The sequence below is a fragment of the Prenolepis imparis genome, unplaced genomic scaffold, assembly GCF_030444845.1.
Source record: "Prenolepis imparis isolate NDT839.2.m4 unplaced genomic scaffold, iyPreImpa1.0 SCAF_9, whole genome shotgun sequence".
NCBI classification, from domain to species: Eukaryota; Metazoa; Arthropoda; class Insecta; order Hymenoptera; family Formicidae; genus Prenolepis; species Prenolepis imparis.
In genome coordinates, this window is record NW_028141167.1 from 9,682,385 (window position 1) to 9,699,044 (window position 16,660).

The 16,660-nt window shown below is 34.7% G+C and overlaps 1 protein-coding gene across 3 annotated transcripts in view; it reads left to right on the forward strand.

Moving 5' to 3' along the window:
- LOC145940662 (uncharacterized) overlaps nucleotides 1–16,654 on the forward strand; it is a 20,829-nt gene extending 4,175 nt beyond the window's left edge. For 2 of the 3 annotated variants that reach the window (XM_083046057.1, XM_083046059.1), the window contains exons 2-10: nucleotides 8,353–8,434; nucleotides 8,837–9,010; nucleotides 10,165–10,406; nucleotides 10,901–11,044; nucleotides 13,020–13,404; nucleotides 13,890–14,046; nucleotides 14,239–14,836; nucleotides 15,046–15,851; nucleotides 15,945–16,652. In XM_083046057.1, the coding sequence (XP_082902183.1) occupies nucleotides 8,353–8,434; nucleotides 8,837–9,010; nucleotides 10,165–10,406; nucleotides 10,901–11,044; nucleotides 13,020–13,404; nucleotides 13,890–14,046; nucleotides 14,239–14,836; nucleotides 15,046–15,851; nucleotides 15,945–16,272 (2,916 nt within the window). In that variant the 3' untranslated portion in view covers nucleotides 16,273–16,652. Of the gene's footprint in view, nucleotides 1–8,352; nucleotides 8,435–8,836; nucleotides 9,011–10,164; nucleotides 10,407–10,900; nucleotides 11,045–13,019; nucleotides 13,405–13,889; nucleotides 14,047–14,238; nucleotides 14,837–15,045; nucleotides 15,852–15,944 lie in introns of all 3 variants that reach the window. The other variant, XM_083046058.1, reaches the window with a different exon arrangement.
- The last annotated feature ends 6 nt before the right edge of the window (nucleotides 16,655–16,660 follow it).

The following is a 16,660-nucleotide window of genomic DNA, read 5'->3' on the forward strand; positions in this document are numbered from 1 at the left end:
ATATAAAATTTAATAAATTATATAGAATAGAATATTGAGAGAATAACATATAGAAGATATATAGAGCTGTTAATTATTATTATTAATAAATTATTTCTAAATATAACAAGCGGAAATAGATTGCAATGTATAACTTGTGGATTAAATTTGAACCCGGTGTCCTACAAAAAGTTTGAAATATACTTCGCGGTTCGTAGTTATTCCCGACTTCGTTCTTTCAACTCTTACTCGCGCTTACTCGATCGCGACGACCGTTTCGGGGCCAACGAGTAGAATGATTGCTAAATGAGCATTCCTGTGAGAAACCCTAGGCTTGCTTTCTAAGCGAGGTCCCCGGTCACGTGCGACGAGACCCCAGTTCGCGCAGATAATTCTGATCCGACACGTGCAACCGCTTGTCCGCTCGTGATTTTATATGGTTGGTCCACGCGTGACCAGCACATATGTGCAAAAGCACATTCACCGCTCTCGTTTTGCTCGCACTTCGATATATTTTTGCCACAGCCTCAACTCAACGTAATCGTGCTAATGTACCGTATGATTGGCGCGAAGGGCATAATTATAGAACAGTGAATTTCGCAATTTTATTAACCCTGAACGTAATGCGCAATTTTATATAGAGTTGATAAATTTATTAATTAATTTTATAACTGATTGTTATACAATTTAATAGCATTAGCTTATTTTGATCAAAAGCGCGCTGCAATATTCCCTTTTTTTCAAAGATAATACTTCATGCTACACATACACACACTATAACTCTTCCCTTTCTTTTTCTCTCTATTTTCTCTCTTTCTCTTTTTCATATATGCATTATCATATAATCTATGATGTGATTTTATTGTAAATTTAAATCTTCTATAATTTATATCAAGGCTGATCATTCTAATTTTAATTTATTATATATTAAATTTTCTAAGAGAGAGAGAGAGTGAAAAAAACTTATATAATTTAAAAATTATAGATCTATAATATTATTTTATATAATTTATAATTATAGATCTATAATATTAATAGCTCTTGGCTTTAAAGAAGATTCGTATAATTCATAATCGTACAATTCATGATTCTAAAACTTATTTCATGTGTAACTCTGAGAAACTATAATTAATTATAATTAACTATAGCTAACTTATAATTTTACAGTTAATATTGCTGAAGGGCATTCTTTTATTTCGAAAAATGAAACTTAGACGGTAAGTGTGATTAGTAGATTGCGGTGAGTGCATTTTCAGCGCGATGATCTCGCAGGAACCGGAGCGTGCAAGTACATTTTATATGCGCGTACATTATGTTACGTATCCACTTACGCTGGATGGAAAGTAAAATAAATTCGCGCAGAATACGCGCTTCCGTGTGAAATCGCAAGCTTCCGCTTCCGACCCTGCCGACTTTGTTCTTCCCGTATCTCGTGGATCCGCTTTAGATCCGCGGGGTGAGAAGAAAAGAAATCTGGGTCGATCGGTTGCGAATGCTGCGCGATCAGGAAGCAATCAAAAGAAATAACGCTGCTTTGCCATAAATTACAGGAAAATTTATACACCTTGTGTTGCTAAACCGTAACTTTGCTGTATTATCCAATACATATGTATTTCCATCGTTTTTTCTTTCCTTTTTTTTAACGAACCATCGTCATGCGGGATATCCTGCTCTAATAAACTAAGTTACATAGTAAATAGATAACAAAACATATTCTTTAATTGATGAAAAATTAAATTTTAATAAATTGAGACCTTTTTGTTGAAGAAAGATTAACTGCTAATTTGCCGAAGAATCTAATATCATTTTAAGCTCTTATATGTTATATTTATAATTATTATTTTGCTTCTGAAGTGCTAAAACTGATACAGCAGCTTTAGCACATGAAAAAACAAATCGAAAATGTTAATAAACATATGTCCAAATCCGAAGAGTATTAAAGTTGCTTTCGTAAGATAATATAAATTGAAATAAATGTTATTTAATATTCTTTATTCTGTTTAAATTTTCACAAAAGATGCTCAAAAATTCCTCTGTCGACTTTGACACACTTTCTAGTACAAATTAATAAATTATTTCGAGTTTTTTGAAAAATGTCATTTACGAAACTCCAAACATTTTTCAAAAAGCTTGAAATAATTCATGAATTCGTGTTAAAAAGTGTGAAATCGACAAAGGAATTTTTGAGCACTTTTTGTAAAGATTTAAACAGAATAAGAACATTAAATAACATTTATTTCAATTTATATTGTCTTACGAAAGCAACTTTAATACACTATAATCTATAACTTTGAAACCATCGGATTCGGACATATGTTTATTAACATTTTCGATTTGTTTTCATGTGCTAAAGCTGCTGCATCAGTTTTGACACTGAGTTCAGAGGACACCCTGTATATATTTTTACGTACATTGGCTCTCTATTTTGTTTAAAAAAAGTACTACTTTACTGCAAAAATTCTCATAGCTTGGTGAACAACTGTATGGGTTATTTTAAAAGTAAAAGACTCGGCGACACTCCTTCCGTTGCAATAAACGATAAACAAATAACCGAAACCAGAAACATAAAATCGTGTTCCAAGGATTTCGCATAATGCGTTTAAGCACTTTGTGTCATCTGCAAAAATAAACTCGTTCCCGTTTTGCGAGCTCGATATGCACGCAAGGGAGTCGATATAAAACCAGCTTAGTTGCTGGAGCTTCGCGTTCTCTTTCTTGCAAACGATTCTTACAGATTTCGCAAGTGCGGCAATCTAATGACGGAATTCAATTCGACGCGGTTTTGCGGTGAACTCGGCAAATTTCCAAAGCGAATATCGGACGATTAGACTTACGGGCAAGAAAGTGTTAAAACTTGCAACACGCCTCGTTAGCGAATTTTAATGTTTCCTTTGAATATTAGTATCAGAATTTACTTATCTTTATTTAATATAACAATATATTATAATCTATTAAAGTTTAATATAGTCATTTTTAATAATTGACAATCTTTAATTTTTTAAAACTATATTAAACAATTATTTTTTAATAATTCGGTACTACATCAGCTATAAACAATATGATTGATATCTTGCTGCAACTGAAGAAACACTCATCGAGCTTCGAGACATAAAAAGAGTCGATCGAGAAGATAATAGAAGGCGGATTGTATAGAATAAATTAACAGGCGATGAATTAGCAACCGCAGACACAGACCATAGATCTTCGAGAGAAGGGCTCTGGATTCCTTTATCTCGCAGCTGGAATCAGCTGGAAGGTCGCGCGATGCGGGATGTCCAATTATAAAAATGCCCGTCCTCAGATATTTTTAAGGCGAAAAGTCGCTACAATAAAACCAACGAAACTTCGCGAACGACCGTGATCCCTTGCCAGATATGCAAAGAAGTTAGGGTCAACGTTCACCATTTGTCACGACTCTAAGAGCGCACAATATGAAATCTGGCCCTTTATTTAATTTTAATTGTACTCCAAGCGAAATGAGAATCTTATGATTCAATTGTCGACGATTTATCGCAATGGATATATCTATCCCCCGAAGGAAAGAAAAATTCGCGAAGCAAACACGGCTGGATGCTGGATATAACGAAGAAACTTGACCATAGTTCGAGGGAATACAAACGGGTGGATTAATACCGGCAGCATTTTTTATTCCTAGGAAAAATGATGTTTCGCGTAAAATACAAGAATTAAGTTTTTTCATCTGACAGAAAAGAGGAAGAAAAAGAAGAGGTGATAAAGTCACACGCTGCTGGGAAAGTGCTTTTCCGAGAATTCTCAGAGTTCGCCTAACCGCTAGATTATGATTAGGGTTGCCTAGGATTGCCTCAGGAGACGCGTGCACAAGTAGATTGTGCCTAGCTTGCGTCAGACATACGTAAATTTCGCGTCGAAATTACCGTCCACTTTGCAAACTTAATCACCGCGTGGGGATGTCAGAGACATCCACTGAGATGTCTAAGTCGCAAATATTTATCACCTTTCAGTTAATTTTCATTATGCTCTTAGTTCTAGCAAACACAAGAGTGTAGATTTTTTTAAACTTCTTCAAACTTAATTCAACTATTTTAGTTAATTCAATTAATTTTATTTTATTGGCAGAAAATTATTATCATGATCATTCGCGAATCCACGAAGTTCATGGCCGCTACGCAAATTCAAACGAACAAATATGCGGATGTAATCTATCATGATGTTCAAGAATACATTATGCGTTAGAAGACGCGAATATGCTAATGTTCTTCAACGTTGTTACTTATGTTAAGTATCATCGTATGATTTTTTTTGCGTTTTTTGGAATCTTAAAATACCTCCCCATACCGCTTTCGACATTATCGTTCAATGATCGCACAATGGTGTTTCCAAAAGAGGAGAAATGATGAACGAATACTGATTAGCATATGTCGTCGTTTGAATGATAAACGAAGAGAGTCGTTCGAAAGCGAAGCGAACTTCTTATATACTATGACGAATCGACAAAAGTACCATGATATATCGACGACGAAAAGTTTCCACTCTCTTTTGATTTTGAAATGCATGACATTGCGCAAATAAGACTATAATATTAAATAAATTAACATAGATAGAGAAAATTCGTATCTTTCCTTCGTATATTAACTCTCTTTATATTTATATATAAACTTTCATTAGATTTTATTTTTTTTACGTAACTATATTTATTGAAAAAATATATTAAACATCGATATCTTATTTATATTGATCATTTATCGGAAATAAAAAATGCCTTATCGCAAATTAAAAAATGACACTCGTCAAAAAATGTATCGATTAATTCTAAAAAATATTGATCATGTGTGAAAGAAAAAGAATTAAACAAATTTTTCATTTTAGATTAAAGTCTAAAGTAAGTTAAAGGGGAATCTAAGGATTCGAGGAGCAACGAAACTGTATCAATTATTAACACAGGGAAAAGTAATATCGAAAATGAAACCGTAAAGATGCGAAGGCAGCTGATCTTCGGGGTACGGTTGATGGTCTCTCATGGGTCTCGGAACTGACCGTGATCTTGAGAGATCGAGGAATACCGTTCTTCGTTGATGACCGGTTTTTAGCATATCTTTCTCGAGACGGACTCGATCATTACTCTTGACCATGAAATTTACTCTCATGGACGTAATAAATTAGTCGGTTTCAACGCGCCATTTCGACTGATTCGGTGATTAATTTTCGCCAAAACTTCGCGACTTTTACGACGCATAATCAGAAACTCAACGAAATAAAACGCATCTCCGCCTTCTGATTGCAAACATTCTGCATCCATTTGCTACAAATTTGCTTTAGACAGTTTATCATTTATATTTATAATAATTTGTAATTTTTTTATTAAGATAAAATAAATTAAAGTGTCGTAAAATATTAGATAATCGCATGCTGTGCGAAATAAATATAAAAGTTTGATTTATTAGATACATATTATTTTTAAACATACAGTATATTCTACTACTCCAGTAGACTGACTTCTATTTTTTTCCGTAAGAAAACACAGCTTGAAAAACGTAAGAAAAACGAATCGCATGTGCGGAAAAGAGTTCACTAGAATGCTTGAGCGAGATTTAATACGCGTTGCAGCATAGCATTTTTTTTCAGGTCATTACTTTCCGCCCATGTATGCGCATATATATGTGTGTGTACATAAGATATATTTTATATATGTGTATATGATAGTAGAATAGAACGAAAGAATAGGGCCACTCCTTTTTACCTTCGCGCATGATTCGAGAAATGACTTATCATTATTATCTTGTACGCCTTGAATTTCTGCGCTAATTATTTTTGACCGCTTTGTCTTGGCTTTTGTTATTTTCATAAAAGAAAAAAAATCCGCACAAATTTTTCTATTATATTGTTAATAGACATACACAGAAAAATATAGAATTACATTATTAATTTATCTCATCCGCTAATAACAATATTAAAATTTATAATGCTATTAACATTATTATTAATTATTTTTATTAGTCAAACAAAAATTTAATATCAACATCATTTTCGATTGAAAATACACAAATTTTATTGCTCTGCATATTACTGTCAATATTATCTCTACTCTTTTTTTCAAGCAAAGAAAAGCTTTCTACACATTTGTTATTTTTGTTTATATCGTTATTCATTATTTTTTCCTTCACGCGCAATATACAAATATCGATACGACGGGGGTGGCCACGGTGAATTAATATCGATTAATCCTGTAATGAGAAGTCGGTTTCGCCGATCGACAGATTGTGCAATAATCCGCGAACTCTCATCCATATTCTTCATAATGCTGTAATGCACCGCGTATCCTATCATTATAGAAGTACCTCACGATAGAAGAGTCGTGTGTTCGTGCTCTTTTCAGTTACAGCTCGCAATCATTATACGACTCACCGGTAAATCAGTCGTGAGAGAATACGGGTGAAAGGAGCAGATTCCGTGATGCTGCTTATCGGATTTCTCGATTGCAATTCTGCATATATAAGGTTTTTTTCTTCCTCTCCGGGAAGAAAAAAACCTTCAAAAAAATTTCACGAATAAAAATATATATAAATTATTAATAAGATTAGAATTCGAAAAATTCCTGGCGAACTGAGCTTCAGTAGAAAAAATCGATGATAAAATCATGTTCCTCAATTAATTTCGAGCTTTACTTTAATAGGATTTTAATTCGAAGCTTAATTACAGAAAGGCAAATAGCATTCTCTTTCGACATTTTTGTTAAATAAAATTCCTCAAGTTGTTCTAGGAAGCTGCGATTAAACGAAAGTCCGAGATACCTCGTATAGCGATTGGCAGTAGTAAAGACGCACATTTTAGCGGCATGCGACTCTCGGGAATACTAGAGAAACTCGCACTACTGCGTGTTTGAGCTACCGATCCGATCTGCAATTACAGATTCCAGTCATATCTTGTCTCCTTCTCTCTTTCTCTCTTATTCTTTCTCTGAAGGCGACTTTTTCTATTGTCTCGAGCTAAGCAATTACGGACACCCACCCACTCGATTACGCAACTCGATTTCAGCTCTACGCGCCGCGATTGTGTTAACATTGTCTTGTTGCGTTTGTCTCACACGGGATGTTTCCCGAACGAGCTCATGCCTCATAATGTTTCATGCTCAGACAGATAGCGATCGAGCGAGAAGGAAATTTTTTTTATACTTGCGACACTTGATTGCTTCACGCATATCGTGAAACCGTATCGCTCCTTTTGTCCTTCTGACTTGTCGGCATTGAATTGCAGTGAATCAGAATTGATTGACAATGTCAATGCTTTATAGTAATAAAATCCCCCTCTCTTTTATACAAAGGATTAACATCGTAGAAAGAATAAAACAATTAAAAAATACCATATCAGTATATTTTTTTTAATTCTATATAATTTATCTTTTTAAAATACTTAATTTTCTTCTTTAGATTTTTTTAAATAAAAATTATTTAGCATATATCTATCTGCAGAAAAATGATTAACAATGATTTACGATGCTTATCGAGTCGATGTGAAAACATTCAAGGACAAAGTTAACATTTCGCTCGTGGAAAACGCGTGGAAATTACTTTTCCAGATGATTACGCTATTATATAGCTATTTCTATTACTATTCGATATTATAAAATATCCGGATCCGTGTATAAAAAATGCGCGAGTGACGACAATTTTTTTATCATTTGAATATTTACTTCGTAGAGAAATCGAGATGTAACTCTATGTAAATCCGAGAACGATCTCTCACGTATAGGCACGTAGGAGATAGATAATTATAGGAGACAGATAATTAGCAATTCTCGTCGGAAGACAAGCGCGAGATAGTAGACAAGACATTTTTAATGAAGCAGAATATTTCTTTATATTATATATGATTGTTAATTATTAGGGGAGAAGGGAAATAACGGTGCTTCGCGAAATAACACAGTAATTTGTCATATTCGCGCGTTTGATGCAACACGCGGTTTTTATTCATTCGAGCAGATAGCTATAAATGGTAGATTGCACGTACAACTGCAATAATTGCGTAATCGTCTGAGAATCGTCGCTTGATTCTCCCACGATCATAGAAAAAAATTACTTCATATTGTGTGACAAATATAACAATTCCATAAATCAAGTTATATTACACGGACTAATATGACAAAATATTTTTGCACTGTTTCTTCTTTTATTTTTATATTTGTTATATTTTTATTTATTTATTTATGTATTTGTTGCGTTAAAAATTATAAATACTATATTCGTATGACGTACATAACGTGAAAAAATCGAAGTTGAATAATGACTACATGTAAATTAAATTCTACATCAGATGTAAGATTATCACATACAAGAGATAATGTATATAACAAGATAATTTTTGTATGTTTTTTTTTATTCTTATTTATACTTTCAGATTTCCCAGATTCCATATGATGAGATCAGATTGAGCGCAATGACATCGAGATACTTCGTGTTTGCTGTAGCTTTAGCGTATGGTGAGTTAAGTGATGTTATTGCTAATAAATGCAGAACTTTAGATAAAAAGAACTTCTTCGCTTTAAGATTTATTCTAGCCAGAAATCTTTCATCAACCACGTCGCAAACAGATTTTATCGATAAAGAAGATATAACAATTTTATCAATTTCATTAATTTTTAATTAAATTATATTATGAATGGCATAAAATTAATCTCTTGAAGAAATCAACCAATTCTTTTGCAATATATTTTTCTTTATATCTTTATATTATTTTATAATATAATTTTATATACTTGCAGTTGTGTGTATAATAATTTATTTTATATATTTATTTCTATATCGCGATTCTCTTTTGTAAAGAAATTATATATAAATGGAAAGATGAAATAGAAGGATTTTGTGAGATCGCGATTATGCAGTTGCAGTGTCTGGTGCACAAATTTACGAGAGTTATTCGGTGGACCCAGCTGCAACGATCGAACCAGCAGCTACGAATAATGACTTCATCACGCAGACAGTCTACGGATTTCTGGATTTCACCACAACAATCGGCAACACGGTGATGGTTTTCAGTCCTCAAAGCGCTCCCCCAGGTAAGAATTTTTTAAAAGTTTCCGAAATTAATTATATATACACACGTATCTCAATAATTATATCGGACTTCTAAAATACATTACAATTAATAATAAATAGTAAAATTATAAATTATAATTTAAAACTTTAATTTTTGAATATATTGTTCTCTTTCTCATCTCTCTCTCTCTCTCAACTGTCAATATAATTATATATAGTATCAAATTTTTTTTTCAAAGTGCGAGTAACGTAAAGAAATGATTTGTATCTATTTATAAACATAATTACATTAAATATAAAATGTTCGTTTCATTCGGCTAACAATCATCGTTTAGTAGAGAGCTTTGTTGAAATCTTTAAGCAATGAGAATAAGATATCGCGAAAGCTATTGCGCAATCAACAAGAGGATTCGCAAATGACCCTAGCCATGAAGTGTCATGTGAATATGAAAATAAAGCCAGGAATTACTTTCTAATCGCAATCGACAATTTTTGTTACGCTGTGCTCATTCACAGCAAGTTTGATTATTCGACGGAACCTTGAAACGCTGAAGAATCCGTACACTCACGAGGTGGACCTTGACGAGGTATCAGGGACCAATCTCTTTTGCATATCGTCGTCCGCGTCTACATACGGAATGATGCCCATTGTTCACTCGTTATGACTCTCCTGTCATCACCTCTCCTTGACTTTTTAAACTACGTACTCAATGTATAGTATAGTGGTTCCTTTTTCTCTAAATGCAAAGAAATACTTTGAAGATGTTATAAATAAAATAATTACGACAAAAATCTGTCATAGCAACCAAAAATTAATCAAAATTTTATTTTGTCGATATTAAAATTAAAATTAAATAAAATAATATACCCTTTGACCAGTATAATTAAAATAATATGATCCCAACGTATTACAATTAAAAAATATAATTAAAATTGATATAATTAAATTTAAATCATATAAATAATTAATATTGAATCAAGAAAAGATACGTTTTCGCATCTTATACATTTTCATTATCTTCTAAAGGGTAAAAAAAATTAGCGAAAAATGTTCGGCACAAATTGGCCATCAAGAAGTGCTACTCCCATTTTTCCCATCCTTGAGGTTCCTCGCGGAATCGCGATTTTTATTCTCGACAGTCGTCGAGTATGCAAATGTGTCGTTTGTTTTCAGAAGGAGACTCCGGTAAGAAGACCACGTCCTCCACGCCACCGATTCATACGAAGCCAACGGAACAGCAGCAGCACAAGAAAAATGTCCCCAACATCCAGCCCAGCAAGACTCACAAGGTCGAGACACAGGATGGCGAGACGAAGAAGCAGATAAAGGGTACAAAAATTGTCGTGAATTCCGTGGTCGAGCAGAACGTGGTGAATCCGTCCGAGAATACTGCAGCGAAGGCGACGAAGAACCAGGTAAATTAGAATGATATATCGCTATATAGGAGATATATGTAACATTGTACATTATTACAGTAACACCTAATTTGTTTACTAATTTATGTATGAAATTTATTCTTTAAATAGTTTTAGTCTCTTTAAGTTTAATTATGTGTGTGAGAAATATTTTTCAAATAATTTTAACATATAATATATATAATATGTAAAATTAGAAATTATATATTATATATTATATGTGTATATTTTAACAAATTATTATAATTATATTAAAATTGTAACTATAAATCCGATACATATAATTCTGTATGTATAACAGTTTGATTCTTGGAAATAAATTAAATGATTATATTAATATAATAATTTAATCTCTTTCCGAATGATGGAATAATATAACGATTAACAAACTGTAAGATGTATCTATTTATGTGATAAAGCTGGGTGAATAAAGGCATTATTTTGGACACATAGATAAAAAATGAATATTTAACGGGATTGTTTCAAATTAACAGGCAACAACGAAGACACCAGTATTGTCGTCAGTCGTTGAGATACGTGCCAAGGATGAAACTCCAGGTGTGAAAAATAATCTCGCCGAACCGGAATACGATTTTCTCTCGAAACAGCCGACAGAAGTGATCGATGAAACCTACAGGGTAAGTAAAACATAACATCGAAGAAATAACTCTAATATTAGAAAAAATGAATGCCACACTATTATTTTTCCGCTCTAGAAACATGTTTCATAGTATGTAATTGTTTCATCATTTACACTATCTTCTATCTTATTTTTGTATTAATTTTTCACAGATCCTATTCACTTATCGTAATCATTTATATTTTATGTTTTTTTAATGGCTTTCTCGACTTTTTTGATATCTTGAAACTAGATCGATCAATATCTCGGTTCTACTTTCTCTATAGGATAAGCGAAGAAAAAAATAAGATCCTGTTATAATTCATGTATATATTATTTAATTTATAATATGTATAATACAATATTTTTTTTATATAAATGTAGGTAATATTTGTTTTCAAATTATCAGTGATATTTTAAAGACAGAGTGATATTTTTAATGCATTAGTCATTCCATAAATTGACCAATAGACTCATCGGAAATTCTCGCTATAAATTTATTTAATTCTAAAAGAGCTACCGTCAACTTTTTTAATGCGATAAAATCTTTAATATATTCTTTTGTATACTTATAATCTTTTGTATACTTATAATATATTCTTTTGTATACTTATAATTTATCTACATATATATATAATTTTTCATTCTTTTTATAAATGTCATAATTACATTTCTTATATAATAATTGTCATATACCTATTTTAAATTTTATAATTGCATTATATATAAGATAAAATTTCTAGAAAGATATATTTTTTATGAATTTTATAATATATATTTCATATAATACTATTCAAGTTTATAGAAAACATATTTAACTCGATTTAAGATAAAAAATATAACACGTCATTATTGCCTCTGTTGGAATTCAATCATGGAAATGATCTCACGTTCGCGAAATTCGCGATTAATTCGCAAAAGCAAAAAATTCAAATATCCAGTTTATAAAAGCGACATTGATCTTCACCCATGAACGAGAGTCGCGAATACGAAAATCGAGGATCTGGTTTCAATATCTGTGATTGTCGCCAAACCGGACCGCGTTGTTAACGAACGATTATTACATGCTAAAACGAGTTTAGCGAAATGTTGATCGTTTTAATCGAATGCCTGATGGAAAATGGGTTATCCGGCCAGCGGAATGGAAAAACCATCGTGATATAAAATTATTCGTAGTTTTTCCCATAAAATTGCGCAATTGCCTACATTTTATAAGCAACTTTCACGATAACTCTCGCGAAACCACCACAAAATTGTTCGGAATAATTGCGTTGGCGTAATTTTCCGCGTGCAGTAATCGATTTCCTAGCCGATCCTTTCCAGGTTGCCTTTACTCCCCTCCTAAGTTTTAGAGACGGCGATCGGCGTGAAAGTCCGGATCCGATCGCACCGATAAATCGGTTTCACTCGCGAAGCACGACGAACGCGCGTTGTTTTTCCAACTATAATTTCCATAAAAATATGCGTCGGAAAATATCACAAAAATTGGGAAATCTAAAATCGACACTCTACACATGGTAGCTTTCTTTTTTGTGCTAAAAAACACTGGAAATTGTCACTAATATAGTATAAATTTAATACTTCTCTTTATTTATATAATAAATATTATATAATAAATATTATATAATAAATATTATATAATAAATATTATATAATAAATAATTATTTATATAATTTAATACTTATTTATTTTCTTAATCTTATCGAAAGCTTAGAGAATTATTGTTATTGTACTATATTATTATTTCACGCATATAATTATTACTTCAATTATAATTTAAATATTTTGCTATATTTATGACTTTTATCATATCTTTTGCCTTTCTTTTTTTCAATGTCTTCTACAGTAAAATTTAAAAAATGTATCTTATTGTCAAATTAAAATTAATATTGTTTATGAATTATATATCTTTAACTTCTGTATATAATTATCTAAATAGATCTCACGATGAACCAACCATGTTTCATCCATGTTCATTTTATGGTTTCTGTAGCTGATCAACCTGCGACCCTCGTCGAAGGCTCATCACAAGCCACGCGCCACCGCCCGAAGGGACAAGGAGAACCCGACTGGTCTGGTGACCAAGCTGGGTGGCACCGTCATAAAGGATGGTCTCACCACTGTACACGAGACCAGCGTAATCGGCACCTACATCAACGGCAAGTACGCTCAAGTGCTGCAGAGCTCGTCCAGAATCCTGACGGAGCCGTACGTGCCAGTGATCGAAGATAAGATACACCCGTCCAGCACGAATCGCATCCTGAAGACCATAGGCCCGCAGCATGGCAAGCTCAAGCCTCAGCTGGAGCCAACTCCGGCTTATCAGCAGCAAGAAGAATCCTCGCTGCCCTTAGAAGCTCTCTTCAACGAACCCTCCGGTGAGTATTCCAGCTAGGATCAATTTTAATGAATTTTAGAAAATTTATCACGTAACAATATCTTATATCTAAATCTGTCTAATATATACACATAGTATAAATTTTACAAAATATATAAATTATATAGTTGTTTTATATTTAATAAAATTTTCTCATAATTAAATGTTTGAATTTTTAGACGCAAAAGACTTTCAATATTTTACTCTCTTTCTATTAATTTTGTCTTAATTTATTTCAGTTTCAAGATAATAATCTAATTAATAATATATCATAATTAATGAAAAATATTTATCAGAAGCTTTAGTTGTCTTATTAATTTACGACACACATAAAAGATTCTTTGTGTGTTAATTTTTTATTATTTCGTGATAACATTTATATTATTTTTTTATTCGTGATAACATTTTCTTATATCGTTTGAGGAATTTTCTATTCTCTCATAGTGCTGAAAAGATTAATTTGAGAAACTTGATTTATCGAATTAGGCACCCCAGTGCGAACGACGCGAAGACACTCGCTCTCCAACAATCAGCCCAGACCCAAATTCCGAAACAAGATTCCCGATGACTACGAGAACAACGAACCACAACAGCAAACGAGGATCGGAAAAAATCGCGCGACGACGACGCGTCCAAATTATAAGTGAGTGTCTCGTGAGAGACTATCAGAAAAGAAGGATTAATTAAAATTTGTGATTTTATTATATCTTACGAAAAAAACAGTCATATATTTCATCACGATTGTCTTATCATCCCGTAAAATACAAAGATAAATTTTCGTGCGAAGCAATTCTTGGTACAATTTCCATCAATAAAGAAATTCACTTCTCTTCAGGAATCGTCCTATAACCACCACCAGCACTACAGAGGCGCCGATCAGTCGCCGTCGAAGCGGTTTCCGTCCAAGCAGTCAACCCATCAGCTCGTTCTCGAAGCAGTCGACCAAGTCGAAGGGCAGCGACCAGCAGCCGTCACCGACGGCCAGTCTTCCGATACCGAAGATGAAGCTACCGAGAACGCAAGGTCGCTGGTCATACAAGACCACGCCGAAGCCGAGGATCATGATCCGTAAGCAGGCGGACGAGGAGGATCTGCGAACGTCTTCGACTACCGAGGCGAATACGTCGGAGTCGTCTTTCGTGGTAATCGCGGACGAGCAGAGCAAGACGACGGCGACGACGAGCAACGCGGCGATCTCCTCCGGCGGCATCGTCAACGTCGCCCAGAGGAAGGAATTGTTCTTCGCGGAAGACGAGTTGGATCCCAGCGAGAGCGAGGATGTGGCCAGCGTCAGTGTGCAGCTGGATCAGCAGCAGCACGTTGCAGAACAGATCCTCCCGATAGAGACGCTCAATGTGGAAATCTCCACCGCGGCGGATCTCGATAACGTGTATTTCGAGATCGCCACTATCAAGTCGCCGTACTCCTTCCAGGTGCGTTCTCTCGATTCTACCTTGGTATATTTATTTATAATATTTGAGCAAAAAATTTGATAAAATCTCATTTTTATAAATAAAGTTGATTATGCCGAAAATAAATGGTTTTTAATTTGTTAAATTTTTTGCTTGAAATAGCTGTACATCAGCAAAGCGTGCATTTGAGTTTTCTTATTACCGCAATAACTAAAATATTCTGTCTCTAGGTGGGAACACTCCGGAACACCCGCTACATCACAGTGACCTCCACCATCAAGAAGACCTTCGCGACGGCCGAGCCGACCAGTACCATCTCACCCACCGAACCGCTTACCGAGAATATCCTGGCGAACACGGCGGCCGCCTACGAGTCGACTCTGCCACTCGACTCGTCCGTCGCGACGCTACCAGCAATTTCCTTGGATGCCAACCAGGCGACGCCGCCGTTAGAGACGCTTACGGAGACGTTCTCGACAACGCAGACGTTGCTGAAGACGCACATGTTACCGGTGATCTATGGTGGCAACAGTACCACCCGCTTGACCCTGGTGCAAACGTACAACATCGCCCGAGTGGTAACGGCGACGAAAACGCTACCGCCGATGGAGATCTACCAGTTCATCCCGAGCAAGACGCTGAACGAGTTCAACTCGAAGCTCGACGAAGCCGGTAGCGAACTGCATCTCGAACTCGACTTCGGCGATGACGATCGCGATGACGAAGATGTGCCCAAGAGAGTGGTGGCGCCTAGCAACGATCCCGATTCCGATTTAGACATCTTCAAGTCCACAATACCGTCCAAGGTCAAGAGCGACGTTGCGACCAGCAGCAGCACCGAACCCCAACTTACTCCGGAACAGACCCAACAGTTGGCCCTGCTAAAATATTTCGGTCAGCCGCAACCCCAAGTCATCACCACATCTAGGCCGGTGGTCGTCTTGGAAACGATGTACGAATCGCATGTGATTCCCGTAGTGAACGCGGGAAATACCATTTACTCGACGTTGTCCAGGCCAGTTAGCACTGTACCTAGGTTGGTATAAGATATATTTAATAAATTATACGCATTAATTATATATATTTATTATCATCTTACATATATTTTGCGCGTTTCTGCTTCCTCCAGGACCTCGTACGAATACGGCACATCTACTCTGAGCCCGGTGCTGCAACCGCAGGTGCCACAAGTACCGCTCTTCCCGCAGCAGCCACAGTTCACGGTGACGAGCGCGCCCCTGGTCACTCAGACCCTTGCAACCATATCCGATTCGCGGGTATTAAAACTCACTTTCGGCGCTAAGACCGCTTATACCACCCTCTTCTCCACGAGGGTTGTACCCACGGAGCTCACCACCTATATCACTAACACGGTGCCAGTACAGCCAACAGTACCGGCGTATCCAGGTTATTATCCAGCGCCAGTGCCTTATCCGCCCTTCCCCTTCCTCGGTTAGATTTCAATCTGACCATCGAATCTTTTGCGGTTCAATTGCTATCACCAAGTAGATTTGTTCTTTTGCTACTAAATTTTAATTTTGATAAATTTGACAATTTTAAATAATTTTCTTCATACATGATAATATTAGTTCTTATAATAAACTCTATGAACAATGCAATATTGTAAACATAAATGGTACAATTTTATTTATTCAGTTTATTTATTCTTTAATTGGACCGCATCAAAAATTATTGTAAATAAATTATTAACTATAATATTGTATATCGTATATTGTATGTATACTGCGTATTTTGTAAATAAATAACACAAAAACGTAAAATCTCCCACTCTCTCATTGTATTGCAACAAATTTAAATTTTGAACACGAAATATTATTGGTAATA